This window comes from Saccopteryx bilineata, chromosome 5 (assembly GCF_036850765.1).
Source record: "Saccopteryx bilineata isolate mSacBil1 chromosome 5, mSacBil1_pri_phased_curated, whole genome shotgun sequence".
Classification (NCBI taxonomy): Eukaryota; Metazoa; Chordata; class Mammalia; order Chiroptera; family Emballonuridae; genus Saccopteryx; species Saccopteryx bilineata.
In genome coordinates, this window is record NC_089494.1 from 117,104,707 (window position 1) to 117,119,624 (window position 14,918).

The following is a 14,918-nucleotide window of genomic DNA, read 5'->3' on the forward strand; positions in this document are numbered from 1 at the left end:
CAGGGCTGATTACGTTTTTGTTTTTTCTTTTTACAGAGACAGAGAGACAGAGAGAGGGATAGATAGGGACAGACAGGAACGGAGAGAGATGAGAAGCATCAATCATCAGTTTTTTGTTGCAACACCTTAGTTGCTCATTGATTGCTTTCTCATATGTGCCTTGACTGTGGGCCTTCAGCAGACCAAGTAACCCCTTGCTCAAGCCAGCGACCTTGGGTCCAAGCTGGTGAGCTTTTGCTCAAACCAAATGAGCCCGCACTCAAGCTGGCGACCTCGGGGTCTCGAACCTGGGTCCTTCCACATCCCAGTCCAACACTCCATCCACTGCGCCACCACCTGGTCAGGCTGATTACATTTTTTTGTTGTTATTGTTCAAGGAAGCATTTTCTCCCCTTTCTGTTCCTTCATGGTCCTCTCCCCTGCAAGTTTTTTATATATTCCCTCAGAGCTGCTCCATATCATATATCATTTAGGAGTCCATTGATCATTGTAATCACAGTTGTAAACATGGTATTTTAAGACCCTGTATAGGCTATGTCTCCTCCAGGTTATGTCTCTCACCTAGTTGTATAGTGAATGAAGAATAAACAGAAAAGCTCAGCAGGCCTTTCATCCTTTAATCTGTCTGAAAGCTACCCCACCTTCCAATCCTAAGAGGTAAAATTCTTAGTTCTAGAACCAACCCTGTGTTTATCTTTGAATTAGGAAAAGGATAAAAACTGAAATTTTTCAAAGTCCCCATTTGATGACCTTGTTAACTTCCAAAATAGAATTAGAAGTAAACGTGTCCACTTTATTATTAATAATGGCTAATATGTGAGCACTAACTATGCGCCAGATACCAGTCTCAGTGTCCTACTGTATATATTTACTCATCTTATCCACATAGTAGCATCTATGCAGCACTTTGTAGGAATTTTATTTCTTCCATTTTACAGATGAGGTATTGAAGGTTAGTAACTTGCCCAAGTGGCTGCCAAATGGCTCAGCCTCAGCAGGGCAGTTGGATCTTGGCCATCTGGTCTACGTCTCCATCCATATCATTCACATTCCCCCTTGTGTTCCAAACCCTAGTCAGCCTGAGTGACTTAGCATTCTTCAGGTGGACACTGTGCAGAACTGCACCACACCACCCAACCCACTCCTGCCCTTTGCACACAGCTTTCTCTCTTCTCACTGAGCCACCCACTCCTTCCAATCCACAGGTAGTTTTATTCCATGATTAAATGAAAGTAAAAGTTCTACAGAAAGTCATGACTATGTTTAAAATTCAAGAGTTGCTTTGGTAGGACATACTAAAAGCATTCTCCATAACAAGTCATTTTTGCAAAGTTGTGTCTTATCTCAAAGCCAGAATTTACTATACAGATTGCCCGGGGTTCTCTTCCCTCTGTTCTCCACGACTCCTCCCTCACCTTGCACTTCATCCCTCCCCTCTGGCTCCAGCCTCCATTCAGGAAAAATATGTTCACTGTGATCCTTGGACACTGACGAGAAATCTGTATTTAATATGCTTTGCCCAAGCCATGTGAGGTCAGGGCACTGGTCTGACACTGCACTGAAAAATAGGCACCCAATGGTTTAAATGACTTCTTGACTTTACAGAGAGAGCATCCTTTCAATGTTTTCAGAGAACTTTAAACACATCATTACAAGAAGAGTGACAGGAGAGGCCTCATGGAAAGAGTGCAACATGGCACAGCCAACGCAGTGAGCGTTAAGTACTTAACAGCAAAAGTTTCCATTAACCGGAAAAGTTGTGACTTAGGTGTCAAAACTATCTTTTAACTGAAATAGTGCCTATGTCATATGGCATAGACATATAGGCTACTGAAATAAGATGTGCGCAAAAAGGTACCCAGTACAGCATGAAGACAATAGCAACAAAAAAAGAGAGAAAATGGAATAAAATGAATCATGTCCAATTGTTAATTTTCTGAATATTCATACAGCACCTACTAGCAAGACGCTAAGCTTAATGCTGGGGATATAATGTTCAAAAAATGTATGTGTGTGTGTAGATAGATAAAGAAAGAAAGAAAGAAAGAAAGAAAGAAAGAAAGAAAGAAAGAAAGAAAGAAAGAAAGAAAGATAGATAGAGATATATAGAATATACATACACACATGGCTCTGCCTTCATAGAGCATCCAATCTATTATGGGAGACAGGCTCTAAAATAATTACACTGTATATTTTCTTCCAGAAGTTACAACAGTATTCTGTCATAAATAACACAAGAAATAGTAAAATTAGATGCAGACATATTAAATGATGTTTAAGAGGCTTTAACTGACAGAAAATGTTACTGCAAGAATAGTGTTTAATTTAAAAATATATATAAAGCATGTGATTTCATAAGTGTTAAAAAAAGATATAGGAGAAAGATTGAATGATTATAAAATCCATCTATACAAATAATTGAGAATGGCTAAGAAGAATTTTGAAAGGAACTTCTACTTCCAAATAGGAATATATTTATTTCCAAGCTACAATAAATAGTTCAATGAGAAATGGGATGAGAAGCAATAAATCTCAGGAGTACAGGATAAATACCTACACAAGGGCCCTCTGTCTCTATTCAAATACTTTAGAATATGACTTTTTAAATGTTTTGAAAGTGGCATTTTAAACCAATAAGAAAAGGATAAACTAGGCAAAACTAGTTGGTTACATATTTAGAAGAAAAAATAAATTTAGACTTTTATACATCACATCATAAATTCCAAATGCAACATAATAAATAAATCTCACTGGTAAAGCTGAAAAAATCATATATTTTATGTAGTAATAATTCAAGATATCATCATATGACAAATTATTAAGTTTACAAACAATTCCAAATGCATTCCAACCTTAAAATTTGAAAACCATTAAATGAGCCTGACCAGGCAGTGGCGCAGTGGATAGAGTGTTGGAATAGGATGCGGAGGACCCAGGTTCGAGACCCCGAGGTCACCAGCTTGAGCGTGGGCTCATCTGCTTTGAGCAAAGCTCACCAGCTTGGACCCAAGGTCACTGGCTTGAGCAAGTGGTTACTCGGTCTGCTGAAGGCCATGGTCAAGGCACATATGAGAGAGCAATCAGTGAACCACTAAGGTGTCACAATGAAAAACTGATGATTGATGCTTCTCATCTCTCTCCGTTCCTGTCTGTCCCTATCTATCCCTCTCTCTGATTCTCAATCTATCTCTGTCAAAAAATAAACAAATAAAAAACCATTCAATGAAATTTAGGAAACTACTAAACTGACTTAGGGTGGGCATACATTCTATGCATAAAATAAAAACCACTGTAAAAGACAAAATGTTTAAAGTAAATTTCTACACACATACAAAAAAAAATCATGACATATATCCTACACCATAAACCTAGTTATCACACAATAAAATATTTAAACAGCCAGCAAGCAACAGGGGAAAATGTTTGCAATGCACAGCAGCGAAATGGTTGATAACTCTTCCTAAACGGTATGCTCTTACCAGCAGTAAGATCAAAACATCCTGACATGAACATGTGCAAAGGATAAGAACAGAACAATGGAAAAAACAAAAAGATCAATAAAAATATTTTAAAACATTCAACCACATTAGCAATGATAGGAATGCTCATTCAAAATTAAATTCCGTGTTTCACTAATCAGCTGAAGAACGACAATGTCCAACAGTGGAAGAGAGACTGAGACGCAGCCCGCCGGGCAGCGTGTGAGTCAGCGCACTCTGCCGAGACAGCGTCGCAGTGGCCGGACCAGGAGCCTTAGGCAAATCCTTTGCTTTGGTCATTTTAATTCTACTTCTAAGGTAGGTATCTAAAAATAAATAAATAACCAACCTCCCACACAAAGGTAACTAAAAACCACGTCACTATCTTATGAAACTGGATAATAACTGTAAATGTAATACATATTAGGCATCCATTACAAAAACTAAAGTTCTCAAAGCATTTTTAATGACATGAGAAAACTTCAACGTATAGTAAATTAAGAAAACAGGATATGCCTGTAGCATGATGATAATTATAAAAGATGTATATACAGATTCATAGAAACAAGGTTAGCAATAGTTCTCAGGTAAAAATCAGAGCTTTTCATTTTATTTTTCTTTTCATTTTCCTCCTTATACTTTTCTAAATCATCCAAAAAGAAATTTTTTTTAAATATTTTATTTTTATTGATTTTTAGAGAGAGGGAGGGGAGAGAGAGAGAGAAGGGAGAGGAGCAGGAAGCATCAACCCCCACATGTGCCCTGACCAGGCAAGCCCAAGGTTTTGAACCGGCAACCTCAGTGTTCCATCTCGACGCTTTATCCCACTGCGCCACCACAGGTCAGGCCAAAAAGAAATTTTAATGTAACTTTAAAAATCTAAAGAAAATAGCCTAGCGTGCGGAGGACCCGGGTTCGATTCCTGGCCAGGGCACACAGGAGAAGCGCCCATTTTGCTTCTCCACCCCTCCGCCACGCCTTCCTCTCTGTCTCTCTCTTCCCCTCCCGCAGCCAAGGCTCCATTGGAGCAAAGATGGCCCGGGCGCTGGGGATGGCTCTGTGGCCTCTGCCTCAGGCGCTAGAGTGGCTCTGGTCGCAACATGGCGACGCCCAGGATGGGCAGAGCATTGCCCCATGGTGGGCGTGCTGGGTGGATCCCGGTCGGGTGCATGCGGGAGTCTGGCTGACTGTCTCTCCCTGTTTCCAGCTTCAGAAAAATGCAAAAAAAAAAAAAAAAAAAAAAAAATCTAAAGAAAATATGCCAAATTAACACGGGGGTGAGGGTAAAGACCACAGGGCAACTCTTTTTCCCTCTCTTTTGACTTGTCTACAGTAGTATATTGAGCAAAGGATAAGCTTTTTTAGAAAGACCTGGTATGACCTGACCAGGCAGTGGCACAGTAGATAGAGTGTTGGATTGGGACACAAAGAACCCAGGTTCAAAACCCTGAGGTTACCAGCTTGAGTACAAGCTCATCTGGTTTGAGCAAGGCTCACCAGCATGAGCCCAAGGTTGCTGGCTTGAGCAAGGGGTTACTCGGTCTGCTGAAGGCCCACGGTCAAAGCACATATGAGAAAGCAATCAATGAACAACTAAGGTGCTGCAAGGAAGAATTGATGCTTCTCCTCTCTCTCCCTTCCTGTCTGTCTGTCCCTATCTGTCCCTCTCTCTGTCTCTGTCACACACACACACACACACACACACACACACACACAAAAGACCTGGTATGTTGGCTGCTAGACACTGTCTAAAGCTGACTAATTAAAGGTGGATGCAGTGGAGGGAAGGTAGGGAGGGCAGTCAAAGGCCTCACAGATGGCTGGGGAGGCGGTTGCCCCAGTGCCTGGTCCAGCAGCAGGACCTTGGGCCACTCACTCCTCAGCACCACAAAATGAGACCAAGAATACGAACCATCTCAGAGTGCAATTCTCCACAAACACCATCCAGTTTCTCAGCCTACGTTTAGGCAAGAGAGATGCCACTGCTCAAAGATACACAACAAGCTGGTAGCATCAGACCTTCTGTGGAAGAGAAATGAAAAGGGCCGAAGCCATTCCACAAACCAGCAGAGAGCATAGAGGTGTCTTCCATGTGGCCACAGCACCAGGCATCAAGGACCACCGGCCTCTGCAGATGGAGCACAGATCTCAGGGCCCAAGCCAGGCACTTGCCTGTGGACTGCTCTCCACAGGGACAAGCGTGCCTTTCCACTGAGCCATGTCAACAATGGGAGAGGGCCATTTCCATTCAGAGGCACCTGCTCATTCTGGGCTGCTTCCCTGGCCAGCAACTGACAAGTTCAACAGTCAGAAGACACTAGATGATCAGGCTGAACTTCCACCCCTGGCTGGCTTCCCAAACTAGAGAGTCCAAGTCCTACAGAAAGGAGGTGGCCAGCACACTGCTGCTCCCCGGTGACTTGGAGCAAGCCTACAGAAACCCTAGTCACCTGTCCCTTGGCTCGCCCCACTGAGGGGCAATTACTCTGCTCAGTGCCAGGGTGTCTATGAGGTGACTCAGCCGGAGTGCAGTTAACACATACAATCACATATAAACCACAAGGATGCCACCCGTCAGGACATGGACCCATGGGTCCTGCCTGAGACGGGGAGCAGGAAGTTGCACAGCCACTAGCCTATCATGCACTCCACATACCTTCATTCTTTTCAGCGGCACAGAATTAAACTTCCCATTTTACACATAAGAACACTGAGGCTCAGAGAGAAAGAAAAGACAGCTTCAAGTCACAGCTCCAGAAAATGCTATGGTTGGAATTTAAACTCCAGAGCCCATGCCATCTCTCTCAGGATACAGTAAGATATCTTGTCCCCAGTGCCACAGTAGACTTCTGTATGGCATGTGGAATCCAACCCCAGGCTGCCCCAGGACAGGGCCAGTCTTGCCACCACTGCTGGGACTCCCAGCATGCTCCACCTACATCCAGATGAGGGTGTCAGTCATGGTCACAGTAAACAGTGATTGTAACAACGGCTGCAATCACTGAGCCTCTGCAGTGTGGAGGGGCTGCACAAGGAACGTTACCACTATTTGGCCCAAGTAACAACCAAGTTGATATGTCCATTTTTCAGATGAAAATACTGAAGCTCAGCAAAGTCTCACAGCTAGGAAATCAAATCAGTCGGACACCACAGTCTCCTTCCTGACCCCTACCTTTCCCACTGTCACAAAGTAATGAAACTCAAATAGGTAGTTCAGGTTGACTCCTCCCTCCCTTTCCACATCTCCCCAGGCCCCAGGCTCTGCCCTGGCCCAGTACTCTGGCCACTACCTTGGTTGAGGTAGGTCAGTGTCTCTTCATGCAGCTTCACAGCTGGAGAAGTGGCCGCACACAGCACATACTGCAGAGGTGGCAGGCGAGTCTCATTCTCAGGGGACAGCTGGGGCTCCTCCTGCTTGAAGATGGGCAGAGCGAGCACATCACTGCAACACACAGAGGGAACAGTCAGGAGCAGAGCCCCAAGGACCCATCTGCAAAGACAGAGCCAAGGTGGCAGAGGTGGGCGCAGACTCATCACTACGGGCAGCCCAGTAGAGCACGTGCAGTACGCTGGTTCATGCCACACATCACAAATGCTTGCAGACAGAGCAAACCAGCCTGTGATGATTCCACTTTCTCTCAGTGACCCTCCAGAGAGTCATTCCATCAAGTCAATAGTGAGGAAAAAATGTGAAGTCATCTAATATCTACACATTATAGAAATCTTCTCTGTGACAATGGGACTTCACTATAATGGAGTGAACTTTAGATGCTACACGCTGAAAAGTTTAATTCTGTGCCGCTTTCCATCACTAAGAAAGATATAATAGAGTCTCACTTTTAGAATAAGACTCTGAACAAATATTTTAATTGTTTAAATAAACTACTCTACTTGTTAGCCACTTCTCAGAACAATACAACCCCATCCTTTGGGCTCTGTAAGCTATGCAAATACAGAAGCTGTTTGCTTCACTCACCCAGGCTGATACATTCCCCACACCCTTCTAAAATAAAAAGGACAGATGACCCATAACCCCTAAGTTAAGGGTCATACTAATATCTACTAAATGCAAAACAAGAAAGAATCTTGGTTTCAGTTCTGTTCTCTTATCCAAATGGGAAATGGTAAGATGCTCAAAGATTCCTTTTCTCCACCTCAAACAAAACTCCCTGCTACATTCAGAAATACTCAGCTTCACAGCAGCCTCTGACCAGAGAACTTGCTTCTCAAAGCATTTTTAAATGCCCTAGCAAAGGAAAAAAAAAACAAAAACAAACCCTTGAGAAATGAATGACCCGTGGGCAAGAAAGACTTGTTCGAGTGCTCTAAATTATAAGCAGCATGAAAACAGGTGCCAAAAAAGTGCTGGTGCTCTTATCTTGATAACCCTTCTCCCTCTGCGTGTCCAGAGTTATGAACCAGACTCACTGGCCGTACTTCACTGTATAAACAGCAGAGTTACTGGTACAATCTGTTCCTCACACAACACAATAAATGACTGTCTCTGAAGCACAAACTCAGCACACACCCCAGCCATGTCTACCGGAGTCTCAGAAGGAAAAGTTAGGTTTAGAGCACACGTGGGAAACCTCCCATGGTGCACCTCCCCTGCCACGGTCTGGGGCCCAAAGACCAGAGTGCAGTGCTATCTTGGCTCTCCCCACTCTGCCCCTTCCTTTCACAGGATAGGGGCTAGGCACAGGGGAGACGCAGGTACTGGGGATCGCAGAATTTCAGGTTCGCCCATACCATGTTAAGTTAATAATCCATGGGCAGCTGCCCTTAAATAAAAGAACGAAGGGGGGGTTAGGGGCAAGAACCATCACTCAACAGCAACTTGTTTTAAGCCTGGCACCCTTATTGGCCAAGGAATAAAAGTCAAAAGAACATTAAACAAGCAAAAAAATGTGCAGAAGGGAGTAAAGGCCACTACCCTGCTAAAGTCAAACAATTTGCAAAAGTTCTGCAGTGAGGAGATAACCAAAAATTAAATATAAAAACCAAGGAAAAGGACAAGACCCTCACTCTAGAGCTGAGGGGATGAGGAATATATTCACTGGCCCCCTGACTCCCTCACCCTGGCCTTCATTGAGATCAACTTCTACAAGGCAAAAACCCCAGCTTGCAAGAAGTGAAATTTAAAAACAAACAAAAAACCCAAAAAACCAGCAGGGACCAAATGCTTCTTTATCCATGGACCCAAAATGACCCCAGAAACCAATATGGCTTTATGGCACTTTCATCCCAACTCCCCCTCCCCCCACTACTGCAATACCAAAATCCTAAAAGGCCTCTCAGGCATTCCTCAGGAGCAGAGGCACCTCCCATATAAGGGGAGTTATTCCCTAATGGGATGACATTTCAGGTATCCTGGATGTTTTCTCTATACTCACTCTCCCTCCATTCAAGGTCACCTTCAAAATCATTGTTAAAGTATGCCACACACTTACCAGCAACAAACTAAAACTTAGCAAAATGACACCTAAGACTGCATCGTTCAGTATAATAAAAATGTAGCATTTTGTGTAAGTGAATAGACGATCTCCTTCCAGGGATTAACATGAGCTCACTAGGCTTCTAACCTCCCCTACAGCAGCTTCCCTCTGGTGATATCATCAAGGGCTCCAGGGAGGCCATCAGTCCTTAATTAAGACACTAGACTTATGCCCTCTCCTATTACTTTGGCCATGAATAAAAAACAGCACACAAATCAATTCAATCATTCCTTTGCCTTCTGGAAGGGGGATGTCTTTAAGGAGGACTACTGGACAAAAATCTATCAGAAGCCAGTTTTTACAAATACCGTGCACTGTTAAATCTGGGTAGGAATTTCTTGGAGAGAGGAAAAAAAGGCACTCCGGGTGGTTCTCAGTTTGGGGCTGTCTGAGTCGGGGACTCCCTCGGTTCACAATACACTCTCTTGAGGCAAATTCCATTTGGGTTAAATTGGGCACATTCATAAACTGTGACTAGGGTGGAAGTCAAGACAGGTTAAGCCTGGTGCAGGCCAATTCAGAAAGTGAAATGACCGCCCATTAGAACCGGGCCAGCTGCAAAACTGTAGCAAACCATCCTCCAGGGATGGACGCCAATGGGGTTCTAGTTTCTTTAAATGACAGGAGAGAACTTCGCCAACAGGCAGGGCTGACTTTTCCCATTGAAGAGCACTAGTTAGATCCCTGAGGAAGAAGGATTCCCTTCAAGGGCAAGAAACGTGCGGGCCTCAGGGGCAGGACCGCGGCCTGGAGGAAGGGGGGCAGCTCGCCGCTCACTCGCCCCGCGGCCGGACCAAGGGCCGTGAAGAGAGCACGAGGCTCGGAGAGGGACTGGGCGGAGGGGCAAAGAGCAGAGGAGCTGACTTCCCCGGGGCAGGCAACCCTCGGACTCCAGAGGGAGGAGGACGGCAGACCAGCCAGCAGATGCGCCCCCCGCGCCAGCAGGGTCTCCAGGGGAGGCGCGATCCTGAGCATCCGGTGCTGCGCGCGGGGCCCCAACACCGCGCGTCCGTCCGTCAGTCCCGAGGCAGGGCTCTGGGCTGCTGTCGAGCTCAGCCCGCAAAGGGCAGCAAGCAGGGAGACACCGCGTGGCGAGGGTGCTAGGGAGCCGGCCCCAAAGCTCCCCGGCCCTTACCGCAGGTAGCTGCTGGAGCTGTGCTGGTTGTAGTGCTCGGGCTGCGTGTGCCAGAAGAGCATGGCTGGAGCCCACGCCCGCCGCGGTCCGGCGTGCACAACCGGACGCAGGCCGCGCCTACCTCGAGCGGTCACCTGAAAGTACGCTCCGAAACGCGGCACCGGCCGGCCCGCCGCCTTTATGGACAGCCCCGAGGGCGGGGCCGCGACCGAACCCGCCCCCGGCCCGGGGCCGCACCTGGCCGAGCCACAGCCGCGCGCCCTTCCCCGGAGCAAGTGCTCCGCGGGCAGCGCGGCCGCGACCCCGGGGCGGGTCTCAGGTTCCCCTCCTCAACTCCTCCCCGTCCGCCCTCGACTCCAAACGCGCTGGGATTGAGGACAGGTCTCTCTCTCTAAACTGGGATGTCAGAGTCCAGGACCCGGACACCCTTGCTCCTTCCCTTGCTCTTGTTTATTCGTAAGCACTTTACACTCTGAAATCGTGGTGTTTTCGTTTTTACTCATGTGTTGGTTGTCTCTCCTCCTAGAAGTCAGCACCAATAGGGCAAGGCCTGGACGTTCTCCACTGCTTAGCACAGTGCTTGAGACATAGAAAGTACCCCAAACTATCCGTTGAATAAAAATGAAAAAGAAAAGAAAAGAAAAGAAATGTATTATGTGAGCTATCAGGGGCACCTAGAAGAGGTGAAGCATCTCTGTGAACACCTGGAGGGAAAGTGGTTCCAGGCAGAGGCCACAGTAATTGCCAAGGCCGCGAGGCAGACTTACTTAGGTATAGCTGGGGCTGGATGATGGGGCAGGAGCAGGGCAGATCATGGAGGGCGAAGCAGAGGAGTTGCATATCGGATTTGCCTTTGGGAAAGATCAACCTGGAAAGAGTGTAGACAGTGAATCCCAGTGAAGGGGTCAGTTAGGAGGAAGTGGGGGTCCAACAGCCGTAACCCACACCTACCATAAGTTCTGTCCCTGCCGTGAATGAAGTCCTATGAAGACCTGGACCCAGAATCCCCCCCTCCACCTCCTCTCAACTCCCCTCCCATTGGCCACAGCTGGCAAGCCACCTACCCTGAGCAGCTCTCAAGGACTGCTACCTTCCCATGCTCTTCTACCCCATGAGGAAAATGAAATTGTGCCACTCCGGTCTCCCTTCAAGGAAGGACTTGTCGCACTAACCACAGAGTGTTGTAGGCAGACAGCCGTAGCCACTGGCCACTTCTGGGACTACCTCTGCAGTAGAGAGCCACTACGGAGGCAGGAGTATAAAAGTCTGGCCACCCCTGCTGCTAGGCTCTTTTAGTTCCAGGACTCCCCATGGTCCTGTTCAAACTGTTGGGAACAGGGGGGCTCCTTCAGTCCACTCCTGCTTCCTTCTTATCCCTTGCACAGGTGTTCATCTCAGGGAGCTAACTAATAAACATCCTGAACACTAATCTGTGTTTCAGGGTCAAGACAAGCACAGCATTTAAATGGGAGGCGCTCCAGGGTGGTGTAAAAAGAGCATGCCCGATACTGCATTCCTTCCCCAGAGCATCTACCATGTGCCAGGTGTGGCACTGGGCTCTGGGGGGCAAACTTGTGTTCAACTGAAGAGGCCAGAGTGTACACAGCAACCGCAGTGCAGTGTGATCAAAGTAGAGGCTGCCCTGGGGATGCAAAGGAGGACTTTGGAGCTCTGGAAGCTCTCCCAGGAAAAGGAAGTGTGGGATTCAGCCAGTTCGCACCAGTTCTGCAGAACTGGTACCTAATTTTTTGTTGAGTTCACCAAACCGGTTGTTAAGATGGCACTTGTAATCAAGGTTCTAAGGTGGGCAGCCGCCCAATGTGGAAATCACAAATTTACATTCCTTACTCTTTTTCAAGGTTCATCTGGGCAACAGTGTATTCTAAGCCCCTGTAGTAATGTTTATTCTGTCCGTAGGTGAAAAAATTTGATGGAACTATGCTTGCAATATTTATTTATTCATTTCATAAGTCATTATACCTATGATGAAATACTACATTTTAATTCCCTCATGTTTGTTACTTCAGTAAACAAACATATAACGTAAAGAGAAAAAGTGCCAAACAACCAGAGGGTGACATGCTGTCATTTGTTTCAGCTTTATGTTATACCCAAAATTCCCCTGAGATGTTATGAGTGTGCTGGCACTCCCCGATTAAGAATCAATATGGAAATATTTTAAATAACAGTTTTATTATTTTTTGTCAGGTATTGTTTAATATTTTTTCATTGATATTTTAAATCTCTTTCTTATAATCTAGTTTTGTGTACCTCTTTTATTATTCTTATTTAAGTATTAAATGCATGAAATAATAAACTGCCTTTTGGTATATTGTTTTTTTATACTTAAAATGGTCATTAGGGCAGAGAACCGGTTATTAAATTATGTGAATCCCACCACTGGTCCTGTCCCAGATGTCCCTGTCATCAACAGGGACAGCAGAGGGGGAACAAGGGACGATGAAGAATCACAGGGGAGGTGTTCATAGGCCACACCCGATGTGGTGAAGGCACTTCTGCCCACATTGACCAACAACAATTCAGTCACATGGCCACACAAAGTGGCAAGGAAAGCCTCATGCGGCCAGTGTGTGTGTCCAGGAGGAAAAGCACACTGGCGAGCATCCAGCAGCCTCTGCCTCTACTGCTCATCTTGGGGGTGCAGAGGGAGTCCTCACCGTGACCTGCACAGCCCTGCGCAGTGTGTCCCCGACCTACGTTATGCTGTCACCTGCCCTCTGGCTCACTTATCCTGCCAGGACTCCCGCCTGCTCACTGTCCCTCTAGAGCCTCAGTGGCACTCCTGCCCCGACCCAGGCCTCTGCGGGGTCAGGGGTTGGGGCTCCCAGCCAGACTGCATCCCTCACCCCCTTACTCACTGCTCACAGTCTCTGTGTGTGAATGCCGACTGCCAGTGAGGCCTTCCTGGCCACCCTACTCACTGTCACCGCCCCACCCAGCACTTCAGAGCCCTCGCTGCCATTTATTTGACCTGCTATGCATCCTGCTTGGCTGTCATGTCTATACTTTCCCCTATTAAAAGGTAAGCTCCAGGAGGGAGAGAGCTCCTTCCGTAGTGTTCATTGCTGAATTCCCAGCACATAGAAGCACGCTGGGCACACTCCAGGTGCCAGTAAACACCTGTGACATGATAGTGTGGAGTCTGTGGCTCAGCAGAGCAGCTGGACTGGCAGAGTGAAGTTCTGGGCCGACCCCGCCTGGGCTAGTGAGTCAGCATGCAGAGACTTCTTGGCAAAACTTCAAAGATATCAAAGTACTTACGGACAGAACTGCGGGAGGGGAGCTAGTCCAAGTGACTCTGCACTCATCCTGAACTTGGTTCCCTAAGAAGATCATAGTGGCCCTCTTCACCTGGATGATGGGAAATTCATTTATGAGCAAGTGTGGGAGTCCCTGAAAAGCCTGTGGCAAAGTGAGCAACTAAAAAGGGGTACAAGCTTCAAGTCAGGTGGCAGGATGGCAGAGGTCATCTAGCTCGGCTTTCAGATGCAAGGCAGCAGACCCCACGGCAACAACTCTCTGAGTATGGGGTCCCTGGGACTGAGCACGAGGAGCAGCTCCCTCAGCTTCCACGTGATCTGTGGGACTGAGACGTGGTGGATACTGAGAGTAGAGGTGTGACCCGAGACAGCACAGTATAGCACCCTCACCCCCACCCAATTCCCACACCTGAGTGCAGGAGCGGCTAGCACACTTGAGGATGAATGTTCAGTCACCTTGGCCTTCCCTAAAGGTACTTGTGGCCATTTGCCAGAGTAATTGTGCATAGGACACAACCTCTGAGCTCATGAAAATTTCTTGAAACAAAAAATGCTACTGACTGTGTTGGTTAAAATGAGGGTTTACGGTAGTCAGGTGATTAAATAGAGTTTGGGCCCAAAAGCATCTCAGGTGGACAATGGGTTTGTAAACACCTCCTTTGACTGTTTCTTAACAACTCTCAGAATCCCCACAGGGGCTTTCTGACCAAAGGAGGGAGTGCTGTCACAGTAGGAAGAGCCGAGTGGAAGCCACTGAGGTCTTCCTCCTGATGAAAATAAGTCACTTTGCTGGTGAAATTCCTAATAAACAAAGATTAATACCACCAGCAAAGACATAACAGATGCAAGATAGCAATCCCTATCAAAGCTTTGTGTAGCTCACATATTTAACCTGTAGACAAAATTGTAGCTAATTATTGGGGACTGGAAAGTTTAGATCCTGGTGCCTGGTAGTCAGCTAATGGTCTGAGGGAAAAACAAACAAACAGACAAACAAAAAGAGGGAACTCCAGAATGAGGTTTCTTTTAAATTTATATATATCATTCATATACCATAAAATTTACTCTTTTAGCAAATAAAATTTAGTGGTTTTTAGTCTATTCTCAAAGTTGTGCAACCATTACCAGTATCTAACTCCAGAACCTTTTCACAGTCCCCAAAAGAGCCTGACCTGTGGTGGCGCAGTGGAAGATTCAGAAGGAGCTTATTTGTTTCTGACAAGGACCTGAACATAGCTTTAGCCTCATGCCTCACAACTATGTCAACCCTCTAGTCCTGAACCATAATTTAAAACCCAAAGGTCTAGATTGTCTCATCTCACCATCCACCTGGACATTCTACTGGACACTTGGCCCTTATGATTCAGGGTATTGGGCATTGCTTAATGTGGAGCAAAGTCATACTATCTTGTGAATAATTATTTTCTCGAGAAATAGTTTTAGCTAGGGTTGGGAATGAATATCTATGAGGTACCAGATTACCTTGGTCATAAAAATGAACCACACAACATGAACTTCAGGTTGTCTC

At 46.3% G+C, this 14,918-nt stretch overlaps 1 protein-coding gene across 1 annotated transcript in view; it reads right to left on the reverse strand.

Moving 5' to 3' along the window:
- TFCP2L1 (transcription factor CP2 like 1) overlaps positions 1 to 10,273 on the reverse strand; it is a 60,620-nt gene extending 50,347 nt beyond the window's left edge. The window contains exons 1-2 of the mRNA XM_066280093.1: positions 10,110 to 10,273; positions 6,770 to 6,921 (exon numbers count right to left, since the gene is read on the reverse strand). Coding sequence (XP_066136190.1) covers positions 6,770 to 6,921; positions 10,110 to 10,171 — 214 coding nt within the window. The 5' untranslated portion in view covers positions 10,172 to 10,273. The remainder of the gene's footprint in view (positions 1 to 6,769; positions 6,922 to 10,109) is intronic.
- Between the last annotated feature and the right edge of the window lie 4,645 nt (positions 10,274 to 14,918).